The 24,696-nt window shown below is 42.9% G+C and overlaps 1 protein-coding gene across 1 annotated transcript in view; it reads right to left on the reverse strand.

Annotated features, from left to right (window-relative positions):
* The window catches only part of LOC100058262 (scavenger receptor cysteine-rich domain-containing protein DMBT1), an 85,956-nt gene extending 63,746 nt beyond the window's left edge, over positions 1-22,210 (reverse strand). Inside the window, exons 1-9 of the mRNA XM_070276080.1 lie at positions 22,149-22,210; positions 19,635-19,688; positions 16,861-16,932; positions 15,617-15,685; positions 13,851-13,922; positions 9,310-9,378; positions 8,995-9,066; positions 1,772-1,801; positions 289-360 (exon numbers count right to left, since the gene is read on the reverse strand). Coding sequence (XP_070132181.1) covers positions 289-360; positions 1,772-1,801; positions 8,995-9,066; positions 9,310-9,358 — 223 coding nt within the window. The 5' untranslated portion in view covers positions 9,359-9,378; positions 13,851-13,922; positions 15,617-15,685; ... (1 more) ...; positions 19,635-19,688; positions 22,149-22,210. The remainder of the gene's footprint in view (positions 1-288; positions 361-1,771; positions 1,802-8,994; positions 9,067-9,309; positions 9,379-13,850; positions 13,923-15,616; positions 15,686-16,860; positions 16,933-19,634; positions 19,689-22,148) is intronic.
* Between the last annotated feature and the right edge of the window lie 2,486 nt (positions 22,211-24,696).

Below are 24,696 nucleotides of genomic sequence, written 5' to 3' on the forward strand. Positions count from 1 at the left end.
GCCTGGCTTAGATACTATTTTCTCTTGCCCTGACTCCTCAGGTCTAGATGGAGACTCTCTGGGCACCCCTGGGACCCTGTGCTCCCCCATCACAACATTCATCACACTCTTTTATAACCCCCCCTCCCCCTGCCAGTGGGCTCAGCTTATGTGAGAGTCTGCTTTGTTTATTGCTGTATGTATCCCCAATGACTCTAAATATCCTCAGTGACACATACTCATTCGCTCACTCATTGTCGAATGAACAAAGTAGTTCAGAAGAGATGATGCAAAAAGAATCAGCCTTACCTGGAGGCGCAGAAGGAGGTGGGTGTTGAGTCACTGATATCACCAGTGATGTGGGAAGTAGGTTCTCACGGGCTGTTGATGGGTAAAAAGGAAGGACTGTCATCAGGGAACAGTCAGAACATGGGGAGAAGATGCAGGTTGCTTCAAGGGGGTGCCTGCTGCCTCCCAGGATTCAGTAGGAATAATGATGACACTGCATTGTAAGGCCAGTCATCTCATATTCCCAAGATATCCTTTGAGGGCAGAACATGGCATTGCTGCCTGTTGACTAACATGCACCAGGCAGCCATTAGCAAAAGCAAGCTTGTGGGCAATTGGCCCCAAGTGGCCTGCCGTATGAGAGGCCATCAGTTGGCCATCATGTCTCTCTTTGCTGCTCCTTTCCCAGGTGTGTCGTGACTTCACCTGAACAGAGCAAGGAAAGTCACACAGCAGTTCCTTGGCGCGGACAGGGAGGAGGGTGTCAACTCTGCAATGGCATGAGGTAACCTTTGAGGGAGGGAACTGTTCTATGTCACAAATATGGCAGTGATCACACCACTCTATACAACTACCAAAATCTACCAAAGTGAACCTTAAAATGGGTGAACTTTACGGTACAAAAATCAAAACTTAATGAAAAATCAGATGGGTTGATGGATGAACAGAGGAATGATAGATCGATACACTTATCACAGAATCTAGGTAGGAATTCATTGCTAAATTCTTCGAACTTTGCTCTATATTTAAAATTTCTCATAATAAATGTCAGAAGAAAAGGTGTCGCTCAATTTCTACTACACGACCAACATCTCTGCTTTGTGAAGGCAACCTCCCACTTCCCACAGTGGCATATACTTAATTCAGCCAACCCACGGGCTGCTTATTCTCTCCTTGTTAGTCAAAGGCACAGAATTTTAGGGAGCATGGACTCCAATGTACCTGCCTAATGCTTGGAGACTGAGGACCAAGGTCATTCGGCTGGCGCGAGCCCAGCCAGAATCAGATTCTTATAGCTCAGGGCCCTTTCCATCCCCCACCACCTCCCTTAGGTTGGCATGTGACCAAAGGAAGGAACCACTGCTATGTGAGCACCTGCCAGGTGCTGGGTGACTTTAGGCAGCATCAAATTCACCAATTCGCTGTCAAATTCATGTCCTTATTCAATTCTCTTTATTATTCCTACTTTAAGGAAGAGAATCGAGACGAAATGGATCGAGAGATGACATAACTTGGCCGAGGTCACATAACTGAGGGTGATCACATGTTATGTCTGTCTCTCCTGTTAGGGTGCAAACCCCATGAAAGAAGAGACCAAGAGGGCTGTGATCGCTGCTGTAGCCCTGGTGTTGGTTGGCATAGAGTTTCAGTCAATATCCATGGAATGAACGGGGAAGGGAATGAATGAAGCTGGAAATCAAACCAGATCTGAGTCTAAACCTCATGATCTTTTTCACATCATGCCAAGTCCAGTAGGTAATATGGAACGTAACACGCGTCCTACCTGTGGGCAGAGCAGCTGTGGAACCAGCACCTGTCAACGTGAAGAGATTGGCATGTTATCATGTCTTCACTGGTGAATGGTTACTGGGAATGTCCTACATTTAGGGGGCTGTGGGAAGTGGAAACAGAGGCAGAGACCCCGCCCTTGAGGAGCTTGGCATTTCCTGGGGATTTGAGACACGAGACTGGGCAGCACATGTTGAGTGTCCCAGCAGAGCTTCAGAAGGCAGTGCTGCCTAGGGTGTTGAGGGGGAGGTGCGGTTCAGGATGGGCCCAGAGCCTGTCATTCATAGTGACATTATTCCAGCTGCCATGGGGAGAGAGTCAGGAAAAACCAGGGAGTACCGTGGGGCCGAGAGTCAACCAGAGGAACACATAGGTTTGGGAAGGTTGCCAGACCCAGATGTGGCAGGTGTGGAACACCAGCTGACAAATAGGGCTCATCATCCAGAGGTCACAATCTCAAAAGTTTCCAAAGGCCATAGGGGTTAGATAAACAGGGGATTGGAGTGATGGGGACCATGTGAACAGGAAAGTTGTTCTGTGATCAAATGGGCAGCTTTTGCTCAGATCCAGACAGTTAATATAATGAAAGAATTTGTTGTTTTGATCCTGAACTTCTGCTTTCTCACAAAATGTAAGAATTTGGGTTTTTATGACAAATATTCTCATTCAGCTGAATTCAAGTTTAACCTGAATTGTCAAACCAAATAGGCCACTCCTGAGCCTGGATCCAGCCTGTGAGCCTTGCTTAGCAATCTTTGCAGCCACGCTTAGCAAACTTTGCAGTCAAGGGGATGGCACCAAGTTATTGCTTTGATGCATAACTTTGGTGCATAACTTTGAAAGGAGGTAGACATCACTATTCGCCTGCCTGGATCCACCGACATTCCTAGACTAGGCTGTGGGGTGTGTGTGTGTGTATGTGTGTTTGTGTAGGGGTGAGTAGTGAGGGGATAGGAGTAGCCCTCCAAATGAGGACTGAGAGTCCCTCTCCAGGTCCCTGCAGTTGTGCCCGGCCTCGCCCCTGTGTACACACTGCCCAGGTGGCTCTCGCTGCCCACACACTGCACGTTGTCCAACATCATCTTCCCCCAGCCTGCCCCAAAGTAGGCCCCTGTGGGAGCCACCACAGCCTGGCCACACTGCAGCTTGTGGCACACAACAGTGGCCTCGGGCAGCTCCCAGAGGTCGTCACACATGGTCCCCTACGTGCCCTGGACGAGAACCTCCACTTGGCCTGAGCATCTTCCTGTGCCATTCACCACTCTCAAGGCTATTCAGGTTCCCGGGAGCTACAAGGGAGTGGGAAATTGTGAGACTGACCTTTGTGTCAGGATATTGCCTTGATCCTGTTATATTGGGTGGATATACTGCTGATGTCATAGTATTCGTATCTTTCATATGATATTATTGAATAGTAATAATAATAATCTTAAATGCTACTACTCACATTTTGTGAGTGCCATCCTGAGTACCTTACAAGCTTGATCTTCTTTGACCATTACAATACCTCTCTTGTTGATTCTATTATCTCCATTTTGCAGATAGAGAAACTGAGACTCAGAAAGCCCAAGGTAACTTTCTCAGGCTCCAGAGATCATCCGAAATTTGCACTCGGGGAGGTAGTCTGATTCAGTACTCTATACTGCTTTCTAAGGCCAATGAACTTTGTGATATTTTTCGCCCTGACGTTACCCTTCTCCCTTCGTCTCTCAGACTGAACTCAGTGCCTCTTGCCTTGGAGAAGTTACATGCAGAGTAGGGAGCTATTGTTGCCTGTGGGGTGTCCTGGATTTGTTTTCAAAGCCTGAGACCCAGAAGAGAATCAAGTTTGAGAGGGAGAAGGGCTTACTCCAGCCTGCACACTAAAAGGGCGTTTCCTCGTGTTGGGCAGACAGAGAGCTCTACAGGTGTTAGGACATCACGGCTGGACCTCCGTCCTCCTGGAGGCGCCTCAGGAGGCTGGGTGACCCCAGTGAGCAGCTGCATCTGACTTCTAGAGAGGGGAGGCTGGAGGCCCTGGATTCTCAGCCTTACACACGTCCCTTCATCTCACCCTGTAGACAACCCTTGACCTGAGGGCCCTGTGGACGGGGCCCTGCTACAGCCATGCCTTGGGGGACAGCTGACCAGAGTCTCCTTGCGGAGGGAGTCTCGCCCAGCATGGCATGACAGACTGGAGATCACAGAGCACTCTTTCCAGCATTAAAGACATTTGTTTTCTTTGCTGCCAGCACACTTGCACTTTTAACCAAAAAAAGTTTCACTTAATGTCTATTAGGTGCAAAGCTCGGAAGGTAGAGTCTATGCCTCAGGATTTATAGTCAGTGAGAGGGACGGAGAAATCACAGACATTTACACATCAGAACAAATCCGAGGAATGCCTCAATAGGGATTCTGATAGCGTTCACCGGTAACAGACACTTGGTCCACTTTGGGAGAGCAGCTCACGAAGAACTTGCTTTGAAACAAGATTCTGCAGGTTAATCACGAGGGAAGGGCGTTTATCCCAGGCAGAGCAAAGAGAAGGGCAAGCTCACACAAGAGGAAAAGCTGCGGGGACTTGTGTGAAATGCAATTCGATTAAATTCCTTTATTTCCTCTCCTTCCCAAAGCATGCTGAAGGAATTAAAGTGTTTGAATCCACAAGAACAAACAGGGTGGGAGGAGAAAGAAGAGCTGATGGAACATTTCAACACATCCTTTTCAGAAATTAGAGAGCAGAGGTGGGGTGAGAGGTCAGCAGAGCATTAAACTGACGCTCCAAGGTCCCAGGTCGGGGTGGATGCTGACGGAACTGAGCTGACTCAGCCCGGAGAAACCTCCAAGGGGATGTGTGTGGAGGAACAAGGGGTTCCACGGCCCATGCTGGAGGGAGGTGCCGGCTAAGAAGGGGAGCGCAGCAAATCGTGTTTTCTAAAGATTTCTACCCAATCTCTCCCATTCCGCAAGCTCTCCTAGGACCTTGACAGTCCCGTGTCGGAAGGTGGAATTTCTGCGCCGTCCCTTCAAACCTGGGCTGACCTGTGTGACTGTCCTGACCCATGGAGAGTGGCACCCGTGACGCTAAATACTTCTGAGCCCAGGTGAGGGGAGCGCCAGGCACCTGTGCTCTGTGCCCTTGGGTCTTCACTCCTGGAACCCGGCCACCATGCTGGGAGAAAGGTCAGGCCCCATGCAGATGCTCAAGTCTGAGCACTGTTTCTCATTTTGTTTACATTTCTCTAGGTCACTTCTCTCACTTGAGCAAAAAGCAAATATTTGTTGATGGCAATGATGACGACAGTTATTACAAAGCTAACATTTGTATGGCACTTACTACGTGTCAGGCTCTGAGTGATGTCCTCTTTCGACTCCTTTCCCCTCACATCAGCCTTGATATCTGCATCTATATCTCTCTGTGTGTGTATATAGATGTGTGGAGAATAATGATCTATATTCTACTATATATATAACAGTGTAGGTGAGGAAATTAAGGCATCAAACAGTTGAGTCACATGTCCAAGATCACACAGTTCTGGGGAGCTAGTACTGGAAACCAGGAAATTCAGTTCCAAAGTCCATGCAAAAAATCTAAGTGCGATCTATTTAGGAGAAAACAAAACCAAAAAAACACTGGAGACAGATCCCAGAAGAATCAGATTAATATACTGTGGGTGGAGAACGGAGGGAGTGCGTAGAAGCTGGAGGAGGAATTGAGGTATTACAGTAAGTTGGTTTGCACTGTGTGATTTTTAACGCACGTGCATTAACACTGTGACGAAAGCAGGGAAGGAGGGGAGGGTGGGGGGAGGAGGGAAGGAAGAAAAGAAGGAAAGAAGGAAGAGGCCTTGTTATCCCGCAGCATTAACAAGATGAGAACCTGGGCCCAATTTTAGAAATAAGCCTCTGTTTTAATAGTCAGGAAAATAAATTTTTTTTCACCTAAATTTGTTTAGAATTATTCATAGTAGCACATGTAGGAATCCAATAATTTAGAATTCAACCTTTCCCAAATGTGTATTAGGCCAAATACTAGTCTTAAGAGATGCTTCATGAAAAATGAAAATACTCCCTGGTCAGACAGAATTTTGGGAGATGATGACTACTTAACCCCTTTCGGAAATCCGTAAGTTCTTTCACAGACTAAAATCCCTTAGAAGTTCGGTAGTAAAACTATAACAGAACTAAAATTTGTCCCACTCGTTTAACTTGAATTTCTGATATTCAAAAACAGAACCCCGGTTTGAGTATCAATGTTACAATCTTGAAGAATTCAGACCCCACTCAACACATTTTAGGAAACACTGACATATCCCAATAACAGAACCAAAACCAAATTTTTCTTAGAAATAATGACTAACAGTCTTATTCTTCTGTTCTTATCTGTAGGATAAGTTGCATTTTATTTTGAAACATTTAAGCATGAACATATCTGCAGGATGTAAAGTACCAACTTATATTTTAAAAATTATATTACTATACATATGAATATAGACTAATCTGGAGCTAGTAATTCAGCTGCTAAAGTAAAAAGAGAAATAGCAAAACACCAAACAAAAAGCAATTGGGTGAAAAGAGAATGATGTCTTACTCTTAAAAGAAAAATATTGTGGTTTTTTTTTGGTTATTTAATGTAGAAATTTAGTAAGGGGTTAATGAGTTTCCACCACATAGAATTTTCATGATAAATTTTAATTTACTAGAGATGAAGGTCTGATTCTATAGATGCAAAGCATGCACACTCACATTCCTTTTGTCAAAATTCTGTCTTTGGTTTTCTATTTCTCATCATAAATGTAGAGTTCTCAGACCTGCGCTTCTCCTTCACTGCTAACAGAAGGGATTCTCACAGCCCCTCGCTGCTGCTGAGGAAATGATCTCAGCAGGGTGAAAAGGAAGAAAACGGCCTTTTCAGTGTAGATGCAGAACAGATACTATTTTGCACCGTAAAGCTGTCTTTGCAAATGTAATTTTTATGAAAGGAGAAAGAATCTCAGAGATTACTTCTGTCTAGTGAAGGTAACTTCTGAAGGGTCTATAATTCTGATGGTTGCTATATTTAGCAACTCTGGCCTGGCCATAATATTTATATTGACATTCTGCATTCCAGAATGTTTTGGAAACACTGGTGAGGTTTCTTTGTTAAGCCAGTGGTGATTTTCGGCAAGTCCCATTTCCCGACATGAAAGAGGTAAAAAGCAGAACCCAGTGCTCCACTGAACTTCTTTTTTCTTTCTTTCTTTCTCTTTTTCTTTTAGGAAGATTAGCCCTGAGCTAATATCTGCTGCCAATCCTCCTCTTTTTGCTGAGGAATGCTGGTCTTGAGCTAGCATCTGTGCCCATCTTCCTCCACTTTATATGTGGGACACCTACCACAGCATGGCTTGCCAAGCAGTGCCATGTCTGCACCTGGGATCCAAACCAGTGAATCCTGGGCCACCAAAGAGGACTGTGCGCACTTACCCTCTGAGCCACCGGGCCGGCCCCTGGATTTCTTATTTAAACAAAAAGCTTCAGAGTCTGTGTCTCATTGCATTAATAGTTCCCTAGCTTACAAAAATAGGAGTAGAAATACAATATAACACAATGTAACAATATAAGTAATAATATTCCTCCAACTAACACACAGGTTCTGTTGAGATCAAATTAGAAAATATATGTGAATAAAACTGTATCACAAATGTGAGTTGTTATCGTAAGCACAAGGAGATTATGCTCAGAAGAGAGGGTGAGGAGCCTGCCAGGGAAGCTCTAGGTCAAGGTCCCCTTTAGAAGCCCATATTCTCCCGGGCTGTCCTCACACACTCCACGGACACCCCACTGCCCATCATTCAGGCCAAGCATGGACATATCCCAGTGTGACTATCACCTACTGTCAACCAAGTCCACTGGGCACTGTGTGTGCTGTTCCCTGAAAGATAAACTTCTCTTCTGAATAAGGCTCCTGTGAGCAACTTTAGTCCAAAAACTGACGAGAACAGGTGAAGTGGCCTGTGGAGCCCTTCTCAAAGGAGGACACTGACGATTCCGCCCCCCAGAGAGGTTATAAATAAGCCAGAATTCTCTCCCACCCCCAGAGCGGAAGCAGACTCATGGTGGGCAAAAGCATCGCAATCTCCTACCCCAAATATCCCTGTGGTGCTGGTGGTGGATCCGGATCCGTTAGTTATTCGAAACAAGTCCGAAGAGAAGAACACACTCATCAATTAGATTTGGTAGGCTGGGTGCCTGGGGCCCCTGAAAATGTCTTAATTACTTTTAAAATCAGAAAAAAAAAAAGATTGCAACTAGTCTGGATTACACTCATCTTTGTACTAACACGGCCATAAAATATAATTTTATATATATATACATTTTGTGAAGGAAGGGGTCCCTGAAGGCAAAAGTGCCCAGGGACCCATGAATGTCAAGAAGTGACCCAAACTGAAGCCTGAGACAGGAGGTGGCGTGGGGCTGCTGTGCAGTGTTCTCTGAGGAGGGAGCAGAATGACTACATGGCCAGGTTAGAACCTCTACACAGCCACGAGCTTCCACTGTAGTATTTCTTTTAAACACACACGCACGATTAGGTTTGGCCTAGACAAAGTGAGTTACCGCTGATGAGAGTTACTGCAGGACCAGCCTTCGGACGCCAAAATGGGCTGAGTTTTTCTCTTCGCAAAGCAAGTGCACAGTCAGCTCCTCCACAGTGAGGAAGGGAGAAACAGATTTGGGCTCATTCCTGATACAGAGTCCTAGGTACACTAAAAGGATAACTTTTGCCTAATTGTTACAGTGAAGAGTACAAATTTAAAATTTTCCCATTAGGAATTTTATATTAACAATTATAGAATAGATGACTCCCCAAAGCCGACGCCCTGATTTCCTGGTTATGGTCTTAATGAACCTGGACCTTAGCAGTTAGGCTTCCCGGAATGTTCTCTTCCCAGTAGACTGAAGGTAGCTTTGGACTCACTGTCCCCCAACCCAGAAGGCTGGAGTCACATGGGTTTGGAGTCAGACAGATATGTGCTCGAATCTTGGCTCCACCATGTTGCAGTTGGGTGACGCTAGGAAAGTGATCTTTTCTGTGGCTCATTTTATAAAACTGTGATGAAGACGGGGAGAATAACACTTGCAGGTTGTTGCGAGCATCAACAACGTTAAATGAAGTTGTGTGACAACATCTGATTTCCTGCTTATCACATGTTCGTTGTTCCATGAATGTTAGCTCCTTCCCCCACTTTCCCAAGGACTTACCTGCCAGCGGCGTGGGTGTGGACCACAGGGCCACAGGCTCTGCTGTGTCTCTGGTTGCAGGTATTCCATCACCTGTCGGCAGGGACAAACAGAGGCATCCCCAGTAATTAGCACATCCCTATTCCCAACTTCAGGAAGACAAAGGTTTGGAAACAGACCCAACCTGAAGGTCACGGTCAAATATGAGCAAGAGTTCCTGACTCTGCACCTATCATCAGCACTCAATGTGGCTTCAAGCCTGGGAAGGTGCCAGCCCAGTGATTGGCACACGGTGCCCTTCCCCCATTCCCCATAGAACTTGTCATGCCAACTTACCTGCTGGAGTAGGAGTTGCAGGCAGTGTAGCAGGCTCTGTGGTGGGCATGGCTGCTGACAGTATTTGACCTATGAGTGTAGACAAAGAGAGGCCTTGTCCACTGCTACATGGCACCTCACCACACAGAGTAAACTTCTGACAATCAGCGAGAGAGAATGGCTGGGTCCAAAACTGTCCTGTCAGGGTTTGGGTCTGCTCTTCCCACCTCCTTCCCTGCCACACTCATCCAACACTGGAGATCAGACTCCACCGTGGGATGGCAAACGCTAATACTTTGAGGACATACCCTTCGTTAGTACACTCCACTTCTCTAAGTGCTCCAAAACCACGGTGGATTTTTTCCTCCTTTTCTTTTAGGAGCAATCCAGATGTTCTACCACAGGGACATGCAGTCAATTAGATGGCTGAAAGTTTTGGTTTCCATTTAGATCTTTGGTGGCTTTATCTGGGCTCTGAGTACTCTGAGCCATGTGAGGCTTCCACGGGGCCTTAAGGCAGCCCTGTTTTCAAATTATTAACTCATAAAAGAGCAATCAGAGACTCTATTGTTTTCTTTTTTTAAAACAGCGTCATCAAGGTATAACTGATATGTAGAGAACTGCACGTATTTAATGTGTATAATTTGTTGAGTTTAGACGTATGCAGACACCCGTGATACCATCACCACAACCCGGATCATAGACACATCCAACACCTGCCAGAGTGTCCTTGTGTCTCCTTTTTATTTTGATTTTTTGGGAACAACACTCAACATGAGATTTATCCTCTTAACAAATTTTGAAGTGTACAATACCCAATTGTTAGTCACCGGCACTATGTTGTACACCAGATCTCCAGAACTTATTCATCTAGGGTAACTGGAGCTTCATACCTGTTTAACAACTCCCCAATTCCCTGCCCCCCTCAGCTCCTGGCAACCACCATTCTATTCTCTGCTTCTGAGTTTCACTCAGTACCTCATAGAAGCAGAATCACGCATTATTTATCCTTTTGAAACTGGCTTATTTCACTTAGCGTAATGTCCTCTAGGTTCGTCCATGCTGTGGCGAATGGCAGAATTTCCCTCTTTCTTAAGGCTGAATAAGATTCCGTTGTATGTATATACTACATGTTCTTTATCCAGTTATCTGTTGATGAGCACTTAGGTTGTTTCCATATCTTGGCTGCTGTGAATAACACTGCAATGAACATGGGAGTGCAGGTGTCTCTTTGAGATCCTGATTTCTGTTCTTTTGGGTACATACCCAGAAGTGGGATTGTGGGATCATATGGTGGTTCTATTTTTAACTTTTTGAGGAATCTTCATACTGCTTTCCACAGCAGCTGCACTATTTTACACTCCCGTCAACAGGGTACAAGAATTCTAATTTCTCCACAACCTCATCAACACATCTTTTTTCCAAAAAAAAAAAATAGCCATCTTAACAGGTGTGAGGTGATGTCTCATTGTAGTTTTGATTTGCATTTCCCTGATAATTGTGATGTTGAGCATCTTTGCATATACCTGTTGGCCATTTGCATGTCTTCTTTGGAGAAATGTCTGTTCAAGTCCTTTGCCCATTTTTCAATATGGTTATTTATTTTTTTGTTATTTTTAGAAGTTCCACAAATATTTTGGAATTTAACCCCTTAGCATTTATAGAGTTCACAAATATTTTCTCCGATTCCGTAGGCTGCCTTTTCATTCTGTTGATTGTTTCTTCTGAGCAGAAGCTGTTCAGTTCGATGTGGTCCTGCTTATCTATTTGGTTTTGTTGCCGTGTTTTTGGTGTTATATCCAAGAAACTATTACCAAAACCAATGCGAAAAAGACTTTCCCCTATGTTTTATTCTGGGGATTTTATGATTTCAGGTCTTGTGTTTAAGTCTTTAATTCATTTTGAGTTAATTTTTGTGTATGGTATAAAGTAGGGGTCCAATCTCATTTTTTGCACATGGATATTTAGTCTTCCTAGCATCATTGTTGAAGAGACTATCCTTTCTCCATTGCGTATTTTTGGCACACTTGTCAAAGATCAGTTGACCATATATGTGTGGGTTTATTTCTTGGTTCTCTATTCTGTTCCATTGTTCTTTATGTCTGTCTTTATGCTGGTACCATACTGTTTTAATTACTGTAGCTTTATAATTCATTTGAAATCAGGAAGTGTGATACTTCCAGCTTTGTTCTTCTTTCTCGAGATAGCTTTGGCTATTCTGGGTCTTTTGTGGTTCCACATGAATTTTGGGATGACTTTTTCGGTTTCTGTAAAAAATGCCATTGGGATTTTGATGGAAATTGCCTTGAGTCTGTAGATCACTTCAGGTAATAGGGACATGCTAACAACATGAAGTCTTTCAAACCATGAACACAAGATGTCTTGCCACTTATTTGTATCTCTTTTAATTTCTTTCATCAATGTTTTGTAGTTTTCACCTCCCTGGTTAAGTTTATTCCTTGGTTAAGTATTTTATTCTTTTTGATACTATTGTAAATGAGATTGTTTTTTAAACTTCCTTTTTGGATGATTCATTGTTAGTGTAGAGAAACACAACTGACTTTTGTATGCTGATTTTGCATCCTGTAACTTGACTGAATTCAATTTTTACTTCTAACATTTTTTTTTCCTGGAGTGTTTTGGGTTTTCTACATATGGGATAATGTCATCTGCAAACAGAGATGATTTGACTTCTTCCTTTCTGATTCCTTTCATTACTTTTTCTTGCCTAATTGCTCTGGCTAGGATTTCCAGTATTTTATAGAATAATAGAAGTGCTGAGAGTAGGCATCCTTGTCTAGTTCCTGACCTTAGAGAAAAAGCTTTCAATTGTCTATCACTGAGTAATAATGTTAGTTGTGGGTTTGTTATTTATGGCCTTTGTTGTGTTGAGCCACAATCCTTCTATATCTAGTTTGTTGAGGATTTTTCTCAAGAAAGGGTGTTGAATTTTGTCAGATGCTTTTTCTGTATCTATTGAGACTATCAAGTGATTTTTTTTTTTAAAGATTTTATTTTTTCCTTTTTCTCCCCAAAGCCCCCCAGTACATAGTTGTGTATTCTTCGTTGTGGGTCCTTCTAGTTGTGGCATGTGGGATGCTGCCTCAGCGTGGTCTGATGAGCAGTGCCATGTCCGCGCTCAGGATTCGAACTAACGAAACACTGGGCCGCCTGCATCGGAGCGCGCGAACGTAACCACTCGGCCACGGGGCCAGCCCCTATCAAGTGATTTTTTTAATCTTTAATTCCATTAATACGGTATATCACATTCATTGATTTGCATATGCTGAACAGTCCTTGTATCCCAGGGAAAAATTCCTTTGATCATGGTGTATGATCCTTTTAATGTGCTATTATATTGTTTTCTTTAAAAAAGGATCTCAAACGGAGAAAAATATTAGGATTTGATAAAACTCAGTAGTGGATACCCACAGGTTCACTATACTATTCTTAACATTTGTCAGTGAGTTTGATATTTTTCATAACATTCTTTTACATGTGTATATAAAGCGAAACAATTGACTGGCCACTTCATTATTGTGACTAGTCATCTGAATTGAATAGCCACTTCATTATAGTTTAAATGTTTTGAAAATAGACTATCTAAAAGTGGTTAAACCATCAAACTGGTTCCTTAAAATGGGTTGGAATAGAAAAAGAAATGATCACGTAATTTCTTTTTTGAGTTGGCCACATGGTGCATTGTACTGGTACAATGTAAATGAGTCTTAAGATGTCAAAAATACACCAAGAGGCTTTTTCCTGATGGTGAAGCAGCTGGCAGTCAGCTTCAGTCAGGGTGAAGAAGGGGACATTGGGAATGTGTGGCTACTGCCAGTAGCGATTTCTCTAACTATTGTTCTGTTCTGACATCCATGTTATCACGTATTTAAGGAAACAGGCTTCACTGCTCCCCTATCAAATACCTTCAGAGGAGGAACTGTTCATTCTTACATGTTCTTGGTGTCCTCTTCCAGCCACTTATTTGCTTGTTTCTGCATTTTTCAGATTCTTGAAATTAAAAAGACGCTGCATACTAATCACACAAGTGTCTACTGGTTTGTGAATCTACAAGCAGTTTTTAAAATCTGTTTTGATCACCAAATATCTCTTGGGAGACACTAATTCAATCTTAACTGATTTTATTCTAATTGACTGAGCCCCCGAACCATTTGGGGACAACCGTACATTCCCAATGTACAGGCATCATTTAGGCAAGTTCAGGAATTATTTAAGATGTCTATGGGATGGAATGAGAAATTTGTTTACTCTTTCGGTCTGTGCCCCTCTGTATGACCTATTATGATGCAGAATGGCTGTTAACTCTTCTACCCCTGGAGTTACTCAACCATGCAGGACCACCCAACTGCATGACTCCAGGGACCACCATTCACACATAACATGTGATGACCTACCAGAAGATGCAATTCACAGTGCATCCTAGGGAGATGGTGCCCTCTGATGTTATGCAATGCCAAGACCTTGCTATCTTGGCTTAAGAAAGGGACTTTCTAGTGAGCAAAAGCTACAAAACAAAAGAACCGAGCAAAGACAGGACTAACCTGACAAAGTGTATGATGAAGTGGCAGCTTCAGGCTCTATAACTGGAGTGGGACTTGGTGAATTGTCAGCACCTGATGGCCAAAAGAAAGCCACATACTAAGGTCTATGGTGCTACTTGTAATAGAATACTCATTAAAATGAACCATTCAGAAATGTCTGAAGGAAACAAAGAAGTGATCTCTGTTAATAAAACAGCCCCCCACCTGTGCAGATGACACCAGTATCTCCAGGTGCCTGTGGTTGTGCCCGGCCTTACCCCTGTGCACACACTGCCCCAGGTGGCTCTTGCTGTCCACACACTGCACGTCGTCCAGCACAACCTTCCCCCAGCCTGCCCCAAAGTGGGCCCCAGTGGCGGCTGCCACAGCCTGGCCACACTGAAGTTGGTGGCACATGACAGTGGTCTCAGCCAGGTCCCATCACACACAGTCCCCCACGTGCCCTGGACAAGAACCTCCACAAGACCTGAGCACCTCTCCATGCCATTCACCAGCCTCATGGCCATCAATGCTCCTGGGAGGCACAGGATGGAGAGACACTGGCAACCTAGCTCTCTGAGATCAGGGAGATTTCCTAAATTGGATATATTGTAGGTGATAATAACTCAATTTTTCAGAATTGCTGTCTCTTGGTGACATACCTCATCACCTACAGTAGAATAATAGCCTTTGTAGCTTTCTTTATTGTATTTGGTTTTTCTATTTCTTCTCTTTGGGAGGACTTATCTTCTACAATGCAGTCCAACAGAGCCGGAATGAATATCCTCAGGTCATTTTTAAAGGATTTGCTTGTTGATTACCTGGTGACGTTGTTCATACAGGAGATACAGCTTATGGAAATGTTGGTTCAGCAGTCACAGGCAAAGGGGGAAGCCCCCATTGATAAGGAAAAGTCGCTTCAAATGGGCAATCCCTCGGCTAATGATAAAAGACGATATTTGTTTCTCCAAATGGATTCCTAGCCTTTTTTAGGGCATGTGACTGAGGGACCCCATTCCAGAGACACAACTGAATTCTCAACATGAAAACAGGATTTCTCTAATCCAAAGCTTGGCCCTGACTCTACCTTTTATTACAATTGAACTTCAGTTTCCTCAACTGTAAAATGGAAATAACACCTTCCCTGGTTACCAGGCAATGTTGTAAAGATTGTACTAGACCATAGTTGGGGAAACATGCCAAGAAATGTTAAATGGAGACCTTGTGTGCTAGTGAGAAGGCCTAGGGACAATTGAGATAGATTTTGCCCAAATGAAGCAATGTGGGGAAAAATGGTAAAACCAAATTAATAGTCAACATTTTATCTTCTATGTATTTATTATAATAAATTCTCTGTTATAGATAGCCTAAAAATATACTTAACATTTTAACATTTCCATATAATTTTCTCAAATAATCTTTGCATGAGCAATTAGTCCTTGCTCATACCTTCCTTCTCCAGTGCGCTTGAAATAGCTTTGACCCATGACGCCATGAAAAACACAGTGAAACTGACACCCTCCTTCTAGTCAGACAGGTCTCGGGGAACCCAGCCTTTGCTGCCTATGGTTGTGTGACTCTAGTCATTTGACCAGGATCACGTGTTCATCTGTCTTCTCTGAGACTGTGTTGTGTTTATTCATTTGTGAAATGTTGGAAATAGCACCTTCCTTTATGGTTATTGAGCAGTAACAACATTGTGAAAGCACTTAATTCTGTGCATGGCACATAGTAGGTGCTCAGAAAATACTAAGCACAACACTAACCAGGTCACAGAGAGGCATTACCTGCTGGTGTGAGCGTGGAGTAAAGGCTGGGAGGGGATGTTGTGGGTATGGTAGCTGACAGTCCATCACCTGTAAACGGGTAGAAACAGAGACATCACTGTGACCAGGAGCCTTCTAACTCTATGTAGGAAAAGATGATGTTTACAATGAGAACATTCTGAAAAGTCAGACTCAAATATGACATCAGGTCTTCCATCGATTTCCCCCACAAACAAAGTTTTAGGCGACGAAGACCTCACTTCACCCTGTCTTTAAGCTTAGTTATCCAGGCTCGAAGGTCAGGTTTTACAACATTCTCCAAGGTCTGTACATGAGAGCTCTCTGAATGCCCACGACTCCATTTTGGGATCTCTCTTATTTCTCTTTTGGGAGACAACCGGCTGTGTGCAATTACGGAGACACGACGTGGGTATCGACGAATGGACTTTTCAGGTTCTCCCTGGTGTTTGGCAAGTTTATCTAGACTATGCTTATCTAAGCTATGTGAGACGTATGCAGCATCTTTGAGCAGCTCTTGTTTCTCATTTTGCGCCATAAAACATCAATCCAAACAACCTTACTGCCATATCATTATGGAGTCAATTGGCCCAAATCAGTGTTTAAAATGTTAAATAGGAATTAACGCAGCAAACTGGTTTTTGAGCGTGGAGAACCAATTTGTGGTTTCATTTTTTAGTTGGTGCTGATAGAGCTGGCCTCAGTCTTCAACCACAACCCTCAGGCTGCTGTTGGAGGAGATGGAGGCTCAGCACAGGTCGGATGCAGGAGGAACGGTGCCCACACTGGGTGCCTCAGCACTAGGCGCTCTGCTGCCTTCCTCAATCTTGTGGGCTTTACAAGCATCAACTCGAGGTTAGCTGGGCCCACCGCTAGCATCTGATAGGTGGGGTAATATGCTGGGGCATCATCTACTTTTTATAATGCTTTTAACTTCTTTGGACCCTTTTCAAGTGGATTAAATAACAATGGATTCAACTCCTGAATCAGTGGGATACAATTTGGATTTCCCGGCAATAACCACTGACAGACAGGGAAAGGAAACATCAAGAATTTCAGGTGCTGGATAAGCATCCCGTTTTGAAAGACTTCTTGCCCCTTTTGTTCTTCTCAACAGTCCTTGCACAGTAAAGAGCATGTGGGTAGCTCTGCGATCCTTAAGTATCCGTACCACAGTATTGACTGAGACGGTGTCTTCTAAGGGTGAAAAGAACCGAAAACAACCGTAGCAAGCACAGATGGCTTACCTGTGAGTGTGTACAGTGAGGAGGTGGCTTCGGGCCCTGGGGTGTGGGAGGGGGCTTGTGGACTGTCACGACCTGAGGGTTGAAAGACATAAGCATGACTTATTATAAAGGGATAATTCAATAAATTGCTTAATGACTGGTGTGAACGTAGGCTGAAAATGCCTGAAGGGGCACGAAAGCAGCAACATCCTGGGAGATGACAGTCCCTCACCTGTGCAGATGATGCCAGCATCCTCCAGGTGCCCGCAGTTGTGCCCAGCCTCGCCCCTGTGCAAACACTGCCCCAAGTGACTCTCACTGCCTGCACACCGCACGTCATCCAGCACAATCTTCCCCGAGCCTGCCCCAAAGTGGGCCCCTGTGGGAGCGGCCACAGCCTGGCCACACTGCAGCTGACGGCACACGACGGTGGCCTCAGCCAGTTCCCAGAGGTCATCGCACACAGTCCCCCACGTGCCCTGGATGAGAACCTCCACGCGGCCTGAGCACCTCCCGGTGCCATTCACCAGCCTCACGGCCATCCAGGCTCCTGGGAAGGACAAGGCGGAGAGACGCTTGGGGGCTGGCCCTCCCATCTCTGGAAGGTTTCTTCATCCCTTTAAATCCCTAGGTGGTCATATCCCCAGTTTACAAACATGCACGATCACACAGTCCTCATGCACCCCACACTAAGAACAGCCAGAATGATCTTCAATTTCAAATCCCTTGAGTGAGACTTTGCTATATCCCCCCTTCCAAAAGGTGAAACTCTTTTTCCAGCATTTCCAGAAATTTCCAAAATTCCTAAGTTCTCCTGACAAGACCATTTTATCTCTATGTTATTCCTCTTGCCACAGACAGGGATAGAAATATGAGATGTCAATATAGACAATGAGATAGGAAACTAGACTATCCATAGGCAGATCACAGCTAAATAGACCCCTTGTCCTCCAGACTACATTAGCTTTAGAGCAACTTGGTCCCTTTGGCCCCATAAATCCTCCGTTATGACTTTACCATGTAAAGGAAACTGAGGACAAGAATTAACATTTGTTTTTTGTAAGTTAAGTGCCAGAGCCTCAAAGAGCCACTAACTTAAAAGTTTCTGTCTTAATCTTTACAGCAATCCCATGTGGTAGGGGATGGGTTTCCATTTCACAGATGAAGAAATTGAGATTCAGAAAAGTGAAGAAAATTGCTCTAAATCTCACAGCTTGTCAGAGGGCTATGCCCCCCCTTAACTCTCCCTGTGGTTTCCCTCCAGCTTGGAGAAATGCCTCTCTCCACACTATCCATCAGCCCTTAATTTCTCAGGAACCGCTTCCAGTACCTGCAGGAGGAGGTGTCAAGACCTCAGGGGGTGTGGTCAGCGAAGGCTCTGAGAAGCCGTCAGCTAGAAGGAACAACAAAGCTAGGTCACCGCCAGCCGGTAGGGTGGAAAGAGCAAAGTGGACACACTGCTGGAAGAACTCTGTAAGAGCGTTCTGAAGCTTTTTGTTCTCTTTCAAGTCCTCCAAATGAATCACTATCTCCATTATCAAACAAGATTGTCTAGCTTTTAACCCATCACTTATACATTCATGATAAACTCGTCCTTGAATCTGTGGCTCAGTAGAAATAAATCTTTAAAAAATAGAAGACAAACTTCAGAACATTGTACTTAAGGACACCTACAGAAAATAAAAGCAGCCTCTAAAATCAATAATGCTGTGTGCCATCATTCAGTAACAAATTTTTATCCAATGCAAAGAAAGTGAGACAGAGTGCCTGCATTTAAAAGGCTCATAACTCAGTCAGAAGCTAGAATAAGTGTTCAAGTAACTGTAATGTGAGGTGGACTGGGAGGGATGTGAACAGAAAAGATACCGATAGAGAGGATACGTCTTCTTGTGGAGACCAGGGAAGCTCCCCGGAGAAACGGAGCATTAAAGCCATGGCAGGACTTCAGCGGGTGAAGGAGGAGGGGGGAGGGCTTGTCTCAGGCAGCGCAGGCACTGGAGGGCAGCAACCTCCAATTTAGATATTCAGGAAGATGAGGTAACATGTATTTCCATTTGATTAGAATATTGTGGTAGCATATGCATTAATTCCAAATACCCAGATTCCACATTTTCCTTACTTATATAATGCAGAAAACTTCCTAAGAAATGGTACGTGAAGAAAAAGGGGTTTGGGTCAAGTGTATTTCATAAGCATGGGATCCTATGACTTCTAGTGGGAATGTATAGGGTTAATTGTATATCAAAGTCTCCTAGACATCCTGTGGTAAAGAAACCTGTTTAATTTGTTTAATGTAATGTTTCCTAAATTCACAGGACCATAGAACTTCTGTGTGTCTGTGTATGTGTGCGCATGTGTGCAATGCATTTTTTTTTTTTTTTTGGTGAGGAAGATTGTCCCTGAGCTAACATCTGTGCAAATCTTGCTCTATTTTGTATGTGGGACACCACCGCAGCATGGCTTGATGAGTGCTGTGTAGGTCTGTGTCCAGGATCTGAACCTGCAAAGCCCAGGCCACCAAAGCAGAGCTCGCAAACTTAACCACCACCTTACAAGGCCAGCCCCTGCAATGCATCTTAACATCTTGCTGAAGTAGTGGTTCGGGGAGCATATTCTCGGACACATCTTTAGCTACCTCAACGATCTTGGTAGGGGCTGAAGACTCCCAGCAATGTTTGCTATAAAATTTCCATTTTTGTGCTTATTTCTAGAAATATGAAGCAACTTGTAAACCTGAATAAATATATAGGATATAAGGTTTCAATGTAAACTCAAAAAAGCTCATTTTTACGTACCCACTGGTGTTTGCTCCTCCCCAGTGGTGATGGGTGCGATTGTTATTTCAGCAGCTACAGTGAAAAGAAAACACCAATTAGTGATGAAAAGCACCTCCAAGAAACGAAACTAAAGCTGAGTAAGGAGAAAGCTATGGGGTACGCCAAACCGATTTCTAGCGTCTCTTTGTGAAATACAAGAGGCCAGTTCTAAAGAGCTTAGTGAATTTCCAGCCTAAACACATGATTGTTCTAATCTGGGATCCAGTTCTCATTCCACCACAAACTATAAAAGGACATCGGTTTCCTGATCTGTAAAATCAGATCTGATATGAATAGGAAAGAAGGTTATAAAATGAGAAGTGAATAAACTAAAAAAATTATCATAATATCCCCAATTCAATAAATACTTCATTATTTTGGGGAAAAGCTTGACTCACCAGCCACAAAAATATTGAAATAGAAAAATTTTAAAAAGCCTTTACAATAGTATCAAGAACCATCAAATTCTTATGGATAAGTCTGATAAATATGTGCAAAATTTGTACACAGAAAAATACAAAATATTTGTGTGATAAAGACCTAAATAAATGAAGAGATATGCTGTGTTGATGGATCAGAAAACTCAGTATTGTTAAGATATCAATTTTCCTCAAATTTATATATAGACTCAATACAATCCAAATTAAAAATCTTGGCAGATATTTTTCTGCAGAAATTGATGTTAATTCTAAAATTTTATATGAAACGCAAAAAACCTAGGTTAGCAAAAACAATTTTGAAGAAGAAAAAAGAACAAAGTTGGAGCACTCACACTGCCTGATTTCAAGACTTACTCTAAAGCTACAGCAATCAAGACACTGAGGGGGCATGAGAATAATATGGCGTCACATAGATCAGTGGAACAAGAGAGGGAGTTTAGAGATAGACTCATGTATTAATGGTTATTTTATTTTTGACAAAAGTGCCAAAGTATTTCAACAGAGTTAGGAAAGGCTTTTCAACAAATGGTCTTGGAATGATTAGCCAACTATATGGAAAAATATATAACCTTTGAGCCATACTTTAAACTAAATTAAAAAACCAATCAAAATGGATTATAAAGCTAAATGAAAAACCTAAAACTATGAAACTTCTAGAAGAAAACAGGAGAAAATCTGTGAGACCCTGGTTAAGTGAAGATTTCTTAGATAAAACACAAGAGCAAAATTCAGTAAAGAAAAAAAATCTTGGTAAATTGGACTTTGTTAAAATGAAACAATTCTGCTCTTCAAAAAACACTGTTAAAAAGTGGAAAGTGAGGTCATAGACTGAGAGAAAATATTTGCAAAACATGTGTCTGAGAAAATACTTATATCCAGAATAAATAAAGACCAGTCTTACAACAAATAAGACAAACTATCCAGTTTAAAAAACAGGATAAAAGATTTGAACAGATGCTTCAGTGAAGAAGAGATGCAAATAAGCACATGAAAATGTGCTCAGTATCTTTAGTCATTAGGGAAAGGCAAATTAAAACCACAAAGAGATATCACTTTCTCATTACAGTGGAGAGATGATAATGACCAGACAAAAAATAGAAAACCCAAAGTGTTGACAAGGATGTGGAGCAACTGTAACTCTCATACATTGCTGGTGGGAATGCAAAATGGTACAGCCACCTTGGAAAATAGTTTGCAATCTGTGTGTGAATATTTTCAGCAGCTTAGTAGACAACAGTCAAAAATTAGAAACAATATCTATCAAGTGGTAAAACGACAAACAAATTTTGGTATATCCATACAGCAGAATACTACTCAACAATAAAGAAGAATGAATGCCTGATACATGGAACTCCATGGATGAAACTCAAAAGTATTATTCTAAGTAAAGAAACTCAACACAAAATGCTACATATTGTTGGATTCCATTATATAATATTCCAGAAAAGACAAACCTAGAGGGACAGAAATCCTACTGGTGGTTGCCAGGATTTGGGGATCAGGAGAAGGGGTCGACTACAAAGGGGCACAAGGGAACTCTTTAAGGTAGTGGAAATGCTCTATATCTTGATGGTGGTGAGGTTTACACACCTGTAACCATTTATCAAAATTCTTTGAACTACATGGTGATTTTTCCTGTAGGTAAATTATATCTCAATAAGACAAACTTTTTAAAAAAAGGATAACTCTGACTGCATGTAAACAATGGACTAGAATATTGGGAGCCTGTAGGCAGGGAAACCAGTTAGGAGAATTCTGTGTTCTTCCAGACTGGAAGAGGTGATGAGGATTTGGAACAGGACAATGGCTGTCAGATGAAGAGGAGGCCTTGAATGCAGCTTCAGCCTCCCAGCTATAAATGGAAAAGTCTTCCTCCACAGAGACCTGTTTATTTACATATTTAAAAATACCAGATATCCAGATTTTTGCAGATATCTTAATAATTTACTTAATATTCTTGTTTGGATGTTTAGCTTTGTATATACACAATCATAAAAATACATAAGCTAAAAACAACCAGGGAAGTGATTCATGAATACAAAGTTCAACTTACTAGATAGATTAGTTTCTGGTGATAATGCTGATGGTGGTGGTGTTGGTAGCAACGATGCTGATAATGATGACACGGATGATGATGACAATGGTGATGATGATGGCAATGGTGATGGCAATGATGATGACAGCAATGATGAAGATGATAATGGCAAAGATGATGCTAATGATGAGGATGATAATGGTGATGAAGATGATGATAATTCCGCTTCTATTTATCAAGATAAGAAAGATTCCTTCTTTGTTTTATTTTAAGACAGAAGTTCTCAAAGTGTGGTCCCCAGACCAGCAGCACAAGCATCCTGGACTTGTTGGGAATGCAAAATTTCCCACCCCATCCTAGGCCTACTGAATGAGAAACTCTAAGGGTGGGACCCAGTAATGTGTGTTTTAACAAGCCCTCTGGGTAATTTCGATGCACAGTAAATTTCAAAAACCACTGCTTTAGGATAGAAAAGAAATGATTGAAATGGTCGCATGATTTTCCCTAACGGCAGAGGTACTCTAAAATCACATAAGCAGAAATTTTCAACTGCTGTCATTTCTTTGCCTGTTAGGAAGGCTCAGTCCCCACAGACTCCAGAGGGATGATTTTCTCATCGAATCACTCTGGAAAGTAAATGGCAATTTTCTCTCAAATAAGTGATTCATGATGACTGATGGGTGTGGTCATAGAAAACTATATTCTAAAGTCAATGACTATTAATTACAGGCCTTCAAGGGCTGTATCTTGTCTGCAGCTGCCTGGTAATTTAGTTCTGATTTGGGAGGATTCCTGCACCCAGTGATCGGATAGTTAGCTAATTCCTAAACTCCCTCTTTGCCGATGTTGCCGGTCAGTGTTCAGCTCTCCACCAAGCTGCGCTAAATGGTGTCTTGGATCTACCCTGGGGCAGCTGCACGGAAGAGGGGCCGTTCAGGCCAAGATTGGCAGGTTTCCTGGAGAAGGAGAGCATGAGCACATGAGAGCTAGGTCAGCATTATGTATCTGTGCTCCAAGTTTCATCTGTTAGGGTGGGTTGAACTATAGACTGGGAAAACCTTTTAGGTTTCAAGCAACATGGATCAATTAAACCAGCCTCTGTAAACTGCTTAAAGCTTGATTTAACAGGGTCATTTTCATTCTATTTCTACCACACAGAATAGTAGCCAGACAGAACTGGAAGTGAGTAGAATGAATAGGAATAGCCCAAATCAGTCTTACCTGGAGGGGAGGGGTTTGCCGTAAGAGCACCTGTTAGTGTGCAGAGAGGAAACCGTCAGCCCTCACAGGAGGAGGCCACTGGCTCACTCCTCATTTTCTGTAACGACCCATTCTGTCCATGAGTCATCAAGAATGCAAAAGACCCCTCACCTGAGCAGATGACCCCAGCATCCTCCTCGTGACCACAGTTGTGAGTGAACCAGGTGTCGTGGGCACACAGGGCCAGGCGGCTCTCCTCTCCACTGCAGTGCACATTGTCCAGGAGAATCTTTCCAAAGCCTGGGCCGAAGTGGGCGCCCAGGGGGGCAGACACTGCCTGGCCACACCCAAGCTGCCTGCACACGACGTGCGCCTCCTCCAGACTCCAGCCATCGTCACACACCGACCCCCAAGTGCCCTGGTAGGAAACTTCCACCCGTCCAGAGCATCTTCCAGTGCCATTTACCAGCCTCAGCTCGGGCCAGTCTTCTGTGGAAACAAAAATAAATGTACGTTTTTGAAACTTACCTATTGAACTCGCTCTGTTTGCCTGGCTTACAAATTAAGGGAAATCTTTTGCTTCCTCCACATGTAGAAGAGTATTGTAGGAAAAAATTGCTAATAATTACACATGTGATGTGCTCTTTATTAGTCACTCAACAAAGCAGATTAGATTGTAGAATATGTATTTCTCATGCATTGGTGCTTTAGGACTTGACATCAGCAGAGCGGACATGAAAAATTGATGTATTCTGTCAGTGGAGAAATGCATAAATTAAATGGCTTATTAAAAAATGTAACACTACAACAGTTAAAAGCAGTGAAACGTATATATATGTATTTATATAAATGTGGATGAACCTCAAAAATGTAACATTAAGTAAAGAATAAAAGATACTGAATGGTATATAGGCACTAATATAATTTGTGTGAAAGAGCAACGTAAAATAACATCTACAGAGATCACTTCATATTTGTAAAAGTATTAAAAGTGAATTATAAAGATATTCACAAAATTCAAGAGTGTGCTTGTCTCTGAGGAAGAACGAGAGAATAGAGACTGAGATTGGGGAAATTAGGGAACTTCAAATTTATCTACAATGTTTTATTCCTTTTATTTTTCCAAAGATTGGCACCTGAGCTAACATCTGTTGCCAATCTTCTTTTTTTTCCCTTCCTTCTTCTTCTCTCCAAAGCCCCCCAGTACATAGTTGTATATTCTAGTTGTGGGTCCTTCTAGTTGTGGTATGTGGGATGCTGCCTCAGCATGGCTTGATGAGTGGTGCCATGTCCACGCCCAGGATCCAAATCAGCGAAACCCTGGGCCGCTGAAGCGGAGCACATGAACTTAACCACGCGGCCACGG

Source organism: Equus caballus, chromosome 1, assembly GCF_041296265.1.
Source record: "Equus caballus isolate H_3958 breed thoroughbred chromosome 1, TB-T2T, whole genome shotgun sequence".
NCBI lineage: Eukaryota > Metazoa > Chordata > Mammalia > Perissodactyla > Equidae > Equus > Equus caballus.